The sequence below is a fragment of the Mus caroli genome, chromosome 10 (assembly GCF_900094665.2).
Source record: "Mus caroli chromosome 10, CAROLI_EIJ_v1.1, whole genome shotgun sequence".
NCBI classification, from domain to species: Eukaryota; Metazoa; Chordata; class Mammalia; order Rodentia; family Muridae; genus Mus; species Mus caroli.
The window spans coordinates 2,290,887-2,300,148 of NC_034579.1; the positions used below are offsets into that span (position 1 = coordinate 2,290,887).

At 41.4% G+C, this 9,262-nt stretch overlaps 1 protein-coding gene across 1 annotated transcript in view; it reads left to right on the top strand.

Moving 5' to 3' along the window:
- Myct1 (MYC target 1) overlaps window positions 1-9,053 on the top strand; it is a 12,405-nt gene extending 3,352 nt beyond the window's left edge. Inside the window, exon 2 of the mRNA XM_021175020.1 lies at window positions 6,419-9,053. Coding sequence (XP_021030679.1) covers window positions 6,419-6,933 — 515 coding nt within the window. The 3' untranslated portion in view covers window positions 6,934-9,053. The remainder of the gene's footprint in view (window positions 1-6,418) is intronic.
- Window positions 9,054-9,262: the final 209 nt, after the last annotated feature.

Here is a 9,262-nt window from a genome sequence, read left to right on the forward strand (position 1 = left end):
TGAGACAGGGTTTCTCTGTATAGCCCTGGCTGTCCTGGAACTCACTTTGTAGACCAGGCTGGCCTTGAACTCAGAAATCCACCTGCCTCTGCCTCCTGGGATTAAAGGTGTGTGCCACCACGCTGGGCAGACCAAGAGTTCTTGATTAAGGTCCTCTGCTGACATCTAGTGACAAGTATGCCCCAGCTGTTTTGGGGACAGTTTTCTCTCCGTCTTCATGGGTTAACTGCAAAGCCAGGTTCTTGTGTTCTGTGCAATTCTGACTACCAGCATAATTTTTCGTTTCTCTGAGGCTCCCTGATTGGTCTTTTGACTCTCATTACAATACAATACTGTCCCACCTGTCTCAGTGCACAAACAACCTTTAACGTTTTCCCATAACACTGGAACTTCAGGAGCCTAGCCATTGTTCCGCCCTTCTGGTATCCAGGGCTTCTCACGGGGGCTTGTTATCCTCTCAACATGCTATTAACCAGGGATGTAGGAGTGGATGCTGTCTTCTTGGATTCCCTGACGCACAAGTAAGGATGGAGGGATGGAAGGGTGGATGGAACGATGGCCTCATTCCTCGGAGCCCTCATTGCTTATATACAGTAAAGCTGTTCTCTTTCTCTCTCCAAAAGTCTCTTTACACTGCTCATGAAAAACCAGACAGGTTCTACTTTCTCCTTCCTGCTACTGTTTGTACAAAAACCCTATAGTGAGTTCTTCGGGCTTCTTGTGTTTTGAAGCTGAAACAGATAAAGAAACAAACAACAAACAGCATCGTGGTTATAAATCACCCTTATTATTGCAGTGCGGCGCTGGCTTTCACAATGATGCTACAGTCTTTGTGTTTAATAATTCATTTGGTAATTTAGGAGCAGAACAACTATCACTGCACATCCTTGCCTATTTATTGCCTTACCCTGCTCTGAGGTAGGGGAAGGCACCGAGGGTTACAGACTGATTTGTTCGAGAGCCAGGTGGTATACTTAGCAAAGATTCCCTCAACTTATAACAAATGCTATACCTCAACCTATAGCAAAGATTGTGCCCTAGCTTGTAGGAAAAAATGTGGCTTTTAGGGGTTTAGCAAGCAGATGAGATAAGATGTTCGGAGGATGTTTAGGTGGTGGTAGAGCAGGCATGGTTGTGCATGGGTCTCCATAATGTCCACTCCAAATAGCAAACAAACACTGCCCATCTCTTCAGTTGTGTATAAAGAAAACTTCTTCTACAAGTATGCACTGTTGCATATGAATAGCCTGCTAATTATTTCCATATGCCTATTACTTTGAAGAGCAAGTGTTGACAAATATAGATCCTTAAAAACACCTGCATCTATAGTCCATCCCTCACTGGGCATCACCGAGCTGAGGTTAGCATTGAGGTAGTGCTCGCAAAAGTGTATGTGCCTCTTAGTGAATAACTGTTCTCCAGACTTCTGCAATGAAATGTGATAATTGCCTCTTCTTGTTATAGCTAAGTTAGATTTGGGTATCAATGCCATGCACGCCTTTTAAGACAAGTTGAAAGTATTCACTACTCTTTGACTATCTGAAATTGTTTGCGGAGAACTTGGGTTGGGTAATTTTTATTATTTAAAAAAATTCACTAGTGGTGGCATTACATATGACATAGATGATACTTTTAGCTGGAAGTTTTAAAATAACACATTTATAATTTAAAATTATTTTAATTATGGTGTATGTGTAGGTAGCTTCTCATATAAGTGAAGGTACTCATAGTGGCCAGAGGTGTTGGATTCACCCAGAACCAAGTTACCGGTGGTTGTGAGTTGGTCCATGGGTGCTGGAAACCACATTTCTGTCCTCTGCAAAGACAGCCAACGCTCTAACCACTGAGCTGTCCCTCCAGCTCCACATTCATTGTTTAAACCTTAAAGGGTCACTCAGATTTTCAACGGACTCCTTTCTTAGTTATGAAAGTTTGTGTTTTCCAAGAATTTGCACCGTGAATTATATTTCCAGACATATCAGGTAAATCATTTACACTATGTTGACATACCTTCTCAATATTTTATTATAAAAATGTTCACTGGACAAAAACATTTGAATAATTCTGCAGTAAAGATTGATCTATTCTGGGCGAGGCTTGTTTCCGTTTCCATAGTGTCTTCCAGATTTATCTATATTGTTTTAAGTTACAGGATTTCCTTTTTGGATTGATTTTAGGTTCAGTACTAATATTCCATTATTATTGAATATTCATACATAGATACCGATCAGCCATATGCCACTAAGTTACATGGTTCGTCTTGAGAGTTTCATTATTTGGGGTTTTGTCGTACAAACATTGGACTGTACATGTACAAACTAAAATGGATTTGACAGTGAGAGGTGATAGGGCCGTTTGTATCCTTTGTCATGCTGGATGGTGGTGGTGTATGCCTTTAATCCCAGCACTCAGGAGACAGAGGCAGGTGGATCTCTGAGTTTGAGACTAGCCTGCTCTACAGAGTTCCAGGATAGTCAAAGCTATCCTGACAGAAACACTGTCTCAAAAATAAAATTATAATATAATATAATATAATATAATATAATATAATATAATATAAAAAGAAAGCAAGCACTGTTATAAAGGCAGCCTGTCAGTCACCAAACTCAAATGATGGTACTCAGGACTCCATAGGCTCCATCTCTTCAACTTACTCATCAGGTTGGTTCCACATGCTGATTTGGAATTGTGATCGTGAACCATTGGATAAAACCACTTCCAAATCTTACAAGCCCGTGTTTATTTGCTCACTACTCTTCTCACAGTAGCAGCTGTAACACTATAAAAAAATGTAGGTACCTACACACACATTTTTGAAAGAACAGATTAGAAGCTGGGATGAGGCCTTGATCAGATAACAGGAGAGAGGCATCAAATGTCGAGCTCAGCTCATTGCGGCAAGGGCTCTCGGGTTGGAGACTTTCATGCAGTTTTAGGAGTTTGCTTTTACTCCGCACGAGGGTGAGGGTGTGGACATGCGTGTGATGTGATTGAACTTAACTACTTGATTCCAAAAGGAGAGCATCTATGGATGCTGCTGCAAAGGGAAGGAGCATAAACCATGAAGCCCGCTACAAAAGTTGCGATGTCCTCATGCACGTGATGGCGTGCACGTGAGGCCACAGAATAGACCAGAGAAGGCTGAATCCCGTTTTGTTGTTGACCTCAAAAGAATTTTCCAGCAGATGTGACAAACCTAGACTGTATTTGTGCTTTGCGTTTTCAGCCAATCGCAATCGTTCACATTTCTGTGCCCTAAATTCTATTCACCCAAAGGTCTTCCCATCACAACATTTCTACCGCGGAACCCATCCTCATCTTCACTTTAGGAAGAAGAGAACTCATGATCTCTTTCGGGGCAGAGGTGAACTTATGATTCCTGCAACTTCAGGCCTTTGAATGTATTAGCCAGCTAGTGAAGTGAAGATCACGGATGAAAATCACTAACAATTCAACAATCGCCCACTAGATGGCGAGCTCTACTAATTGTTCACACCATTTATAGCTTAGAGGCTGTGTTTTTGCTTACTGAAATTTTAAGACCTTCCTGTTGGAAGGCACGGTACTGATGATTGTTATGGGCACACAGCAGGGCAGACACCTCTAGTGTGTTATAAAGCTGTCAGTAGGAGCTGGAACTCCCCGAGGGCTTAGATGCCAGCCACTTACTGGTTATGTAGGCACGTCTATAAAAAAAAAAAACTATTTGTTTAGCTATGTTTAGTTTATATGCAACATATTCAAAAGGAGAACTGTATTCCATTGCTTATTTTCTAGGTAACTTGGACTTTGGATGTTGGTCTGTCTTCTACTGATATTTAAATTATATAATTTTACTTGTTCCTCTTGGTTTTCTCTAATTTTTTTTGTAATGGAAAATGCCCCTTTTCAGGGCTATCATTGCCAAGACATTGCAGAATTTCTAAAGCATCATATTGAGAATTTTAGATTTGGGGGCATTGATAAAGTTAATTTTGAATCATTTTATACAAAAGTAAGATGAATTTTTAGGTTAAATTATATTTATTTGATTTTTAAAAATAATATCTGACTCTATGAACCCTCTAAGAAATGAACTTCAATGTCAGGACTTCTTATTTTTGTGAGGAAGATTTTGAAACAAGACTACTGGGTTCAGTAGCTTTGTCCTAAGTTATGTTAGAATTTTAAAGCATTCTCATAGAGTTTTTTGGTTTAGAGTGAAGTGTTTTAGAAAGTTTTAAAAAATATTTACTTAATTATTTATGTAATATATATGAGTACAGTGTAGCTGTCTTCAGACACAGAAGAAGAGGGCATCAGATCCCATTACAGATGGTTGTGAGCCCCCATGTGGCTGCTGGGAATTGAACTCAGGACCTTCAGAAGAGCTGTCAGTGCTCTTAACTGCTGAGCCATCTCTCCAGCTCCTTAGAAAGTTTTGATGTGATCATATGTGAAGATATACCCAGTAACAGTGAAGACAGCACTGCCACAGGACATAGGTATGGCCACGAGAAATGAAGGAATACCACAACATATATCCTAAAGTAAGGGAGTAGTGACTGTACTTGCATAGTTACTAACATTTATTTGTTTTGTGTCTGCATTAGAGATATTCTAACTCCCCTCCTTTAAGAAATGAAATCGGTAAGATTCAACACATTTACCAATATTTATTCAACAAGGAAAGGGATAAGGCTTGATTTGTGATTGTTTTTTTACCATCTTAAAATAGAATTGCTTAGAACCATCAGATAATTAGCTGACAGTTTACGGTTGACAATTCAGCATCGGATCAGCAGGATGGGTTTTCTGCTGGTCTTTGGGTTGCCCCACAGGCAGGTAGGGTTTGCCAGCACCTGAATGACCTAGAGCAATTCACTCCTGTCAATCAAGGATAGCAGGCTACTGGTCAGAGTCACAGGGATAAGGCACAGGATAGCTCCAGATCTTTTTCTGGCCGCCACACTTGCTTGGCACTATTCCATGCCCACCCGGTGAAAACTGAAAGTAAGTCTCTTGCCGGGCAGTGGTGGCATACAACTTTAATCCCAGCACTTGGGAGACAGAGGCAGGTGGATTTCTGAGATCGAGGCCAGCCTGGTCTCGTATATAGAGAAACCCTGTCTCGAAAACAAACAAACAAACAAACAAACAAACAAATCCAAAAAGCAATTTAGACCTGAACTTAGAAAGCTTGCATCCCACTGCCTCCTATTGGTCAAGTGAGTCACACTGAAAGCCCAGAGAGTAGGGGATTAGACTCTACCTGCTAATGGGATTAAAAACAAATTATCTGTACCCATGACCCCAATATCATAAGCTTCGTAAGCCTATTTCCAGTATTTGACTCTTTGCCTGCAGAATCCTTTTATAGGCAATTAAATATACACCTTGCCTTTTTACGTAAGAGTCACTTATTTTTGCATGAGAAAGATAGGACTCAGAATAGTTCTCTAAAACTGAGTTCCCCCGGCCAAGGAAATTTATGTCTCACTGTAAGGAAAATTACCTGTGAAAGTACAGAGGATTGGAGAGAATGGTAGGCTTTGAGACAGAGAACAAATAGCACAATTTGGAGTTGGCTCATGCAAGATGAGGAGTGTGAAAGGGGCTTCAAATACCCAGAGAGGTTTTTCATGCAAAGTAGAGGCTCAGGTACTCCATCCCACTCATTGAGAATATGCTTCCAACTTGGGGGACAGCCAAGCAGCCCCTCCACTGAGCGGAGTGGAAGATATGTACATAGATGACTTGTCTGCAGAAGGAATTCAGAACAAACCCAAGCTCTGTGAAGTGGAGCATGCTGGTGTGCAATGGAAAGTCTGTAGCGATTCGTGAGGTGGCGTTTCACTCTCACAGCACAGACAGTGAGAGACAAGAGCAGGCGCTCGAGGTGTGTGTGCACGGGTTGTGTCATTATAGGGTCAGGAATCTGAGAGTCTGGGTGTTCAGGAAATATGACCATAAATCAGTCAGCCCTCCAGATGGTTCTATCTCCCACACTTCCTACCTTAGATAGCGTGCAGGAAGTGGGGTTCCACAATGGCTGCAGGTGAGAGAAGTCAGTGTGACACAGCAGAGATGGTGGAAACACAGGCTCAGCGTTGCAATGACCATGCTTTAGCTACAGTCATAGTTCAAAAGGAAATGAGCTGTGGGCATTTGCAGTTCTGTAAGAAAAACTGATATGCTAAAGTCCAGCTCCCGTGAGACCTTTTTAATTTCTAAAGATGGTAAAGAAACACAAGCAACCAATGTTTCTTTGTAGCTTTCTGTTTGAGTAAATGAAAGTCTGGTCATCCTCTATTAATTCGAAGTATGTTAAAATTCAGCATCATTCCACAAATTACAGTTCATATCTCTACCCTGTGGTTTTTAACTGAATGTCTTTGAAATCAGGGCTATCGGTTTACTGGCTGATTCTTTGTTTCAGAGGACCTTATAATGTCCTTCACTGTATCCGTGGCGATTGGGCTTGCAATCGGAGGATTTCTCTGGGCGCTGTTCGTTTTTCTGTCTCGAAGAAGAAGAGCCAGTGCGCCCATTTCACAGTGGAGTCCCACCAGGAGACCCAGGTCTTCCTACAACCACGGCCTCAACAGGACTGGGTTCTACCGCCACAGTGGCTATGAACGGCGAAGCAACCTCAGCCTGGCCAGCCTCACTTTCCAGAGACAAGCTTCCATGGAGCTGGTCAACTCCTTCCCAAGGAAATCAAGCTTTAGGGCTTCGACTTTCCATCCCTTCCTGCAATGCCCACCACTTCCGGTGGAAACGGAGAGTCAGCTGATGACCCTGTCTGCCTCCACCACCCCATCCACCCTCAGCACCGTACACAGCCCGAGCCGGCCAGACTTCCGCTGGTCCAGCAACAGCTTGCGGATGGGCCTTTCCACACCGCCCCCACCTGCCTATGAATCCATCATAAAGGCATTTCCCGATTCCTGAGTCTGAGATTTCGTTGTTTTTAATACTTAAAAAAAAATGTCTCTTTTAGAAAGAAAATGATATATAGGGTAAGCGGAATTTGGGAGCCACGGCCCCAGTGAGTAATTTTCCAAGTTGATAGACTCGTGAAAGCTGAACATTACCGATAAGGCACAGGTTCCTTTTGAACATGTTTTTCTCACTAACGTCTCACAAAAGTATGATTTTTCTCAAAACGTCCCGTATTTATGTATTTTTTTGGATTCAGTGTGAGGCATTGAATTAAAGATACCGATTAAAGATTCTACCCTACAAATCATGTGTATTTGTATGTTTTAGGTTAAAAAGACTTTACATGTTTGTATAGGGTTATAATCCCCCATTCACTTTCCCATGAAACTGCTGACAGACAGAAGTCACTAAAATAGGAATTTTAATGTTACTTTTGGGTAACGACTGAGTTACCAGCATTCTTGATTCTTAGCGCTTTTGTGGTGCATGTTTATGAGACGTTAGAACAGCGGAGGCTCTAAAAGCCCAGGATTCTACTCAGTTATGAATGAGAATCAAACGAAGATCCAAGCTGTACTGATGTCAGAGGAATGGTTCCATTTTGACAGTGACTTTGGTTTTTTCCCCATGTAGATTCATCGTGTAGTTCTTCCCAATAACAATTACCCATATCATTGATGTAAAAACCCTTGGACTTCGGGGCATGAGGATTTAATATGCCTGCCGGGGTAACGACATTACCACAGCAATGGCAGCTTCAACTTATTTGTTCTAAGCACAGGTTTTTTTATTTAGCATCAAGGGACATTTTTACTTTCTTGGATTTAGAGCCAACAACTAGGAAAGTACTTATGTAGGGCAGTGGTTCGCAACCTGTGGGTCATGACCCCTTTGGGGTTCAAACTATCCTTTCACAGGGGTCACCAAGGACCATTGGAAAACACAGATTATTTTAACGTTACAATTCACATCAGAAGCAAAATTACAGATATGAACTTAACAAAAATAATGTTATGATTGGAGGTCACCACAACATGAGCAACTGCATTAAAGGATCGCAGCATCAAGAAGGTGGAGAACCCCTGCTCTATGGGAAATGTCCCTGGTATCTCTGTGGTCAACTAAGAGTGGTTCTACAAAGCTAGTCCTCAGTGAAAACATGCTCTCTCTCTGGACAGCAATTCCTCCTGGGTCATCTCAGGCCTCAGGCACCAGTCCATGGGTGGTGTTCTGTGAACCCCATCTCTAATGCCTATAAAAGGCTAAAGTAGCCTGAAAGGTCCCTGTAGCAGCTGGTTAACCAAGGAACCCACATCAACAGGTGGGGCCATCTTTAATATGGGCACCAGAGACTCTGAGCAGTCCTTTTGCTTCAAAGACAGGAGTTCACTGGGGGATTATTCAGAAAGCTTGTAGTTCATGTTGGTCGCATCAAACAGCTTGTGCAATTGTTTCTTCTTCTGTACATTTTTTTCCCTTTGGTGATACCCGGTGGTCCCAGCTAACGGTGTCTGAGCATAGCTCAAGAATATAACTCCTTTCACATAAAGATCCCCTCCAGCATTTCTTCATTAGTTTCATCAGACTTGCTCTATGCATTATTCTTCAAGAGAAATTAGTTTTCAAAATGCCCACCAAAATACCTAATAATTAAATAGACAAGAGACAAAGGAAGGAAAAAATATATAAAGCAAACTAAGGAGCTGTGGGAAGAGCTGCTGCTTCACTAAGAAAATGTAGAAACTGGAATATGAGCCCAGTAAGATTTCATAAGAGAGCCTCAGCTTATTACAAGGCTAATTTTAGGTTGTATGTCATTCTCGATGTTTAACACGAGAAGCAAGGAAGGCATGATTTTTATCAGTGATTTATATTGGGAATGAAAACCGTTCCTGCCTCCTCCCAGGGGAAGGAAATGAGAACTGTGATCCTCTGGTTCATTTGGCTATTTGGCAGAATTCTTACCCTATCCTCAGCCTCAGTTATGAAATGACCAAGAAAAGTATCTCATAAATATTGTGTATTATGTGAAATGTGAAGTTAAAACTGAAGCTAAAAGTGTTTGTGGTTGTAATTGTTTTATTTGAAATGTTTTTTTTATTATGAAATAAAACGGATGTTAATTTCAATTCACAGCTTTTTTTTTCTTGACTAAGGAAAACACTTTCAATCAAGAATTAAGGAATTTGTAAAATTAAAATGTAAAATAGAAAAATACATAATTTTTTGAGACAGAGTCTCGCTGCTACCATTGACTGACCTGGAACTTGCTGTGTAGACCAGACTAGCCTGGAACTCACAGGGAACAACTTGCCTCTGCCTCCTGTGTGCTGGGATT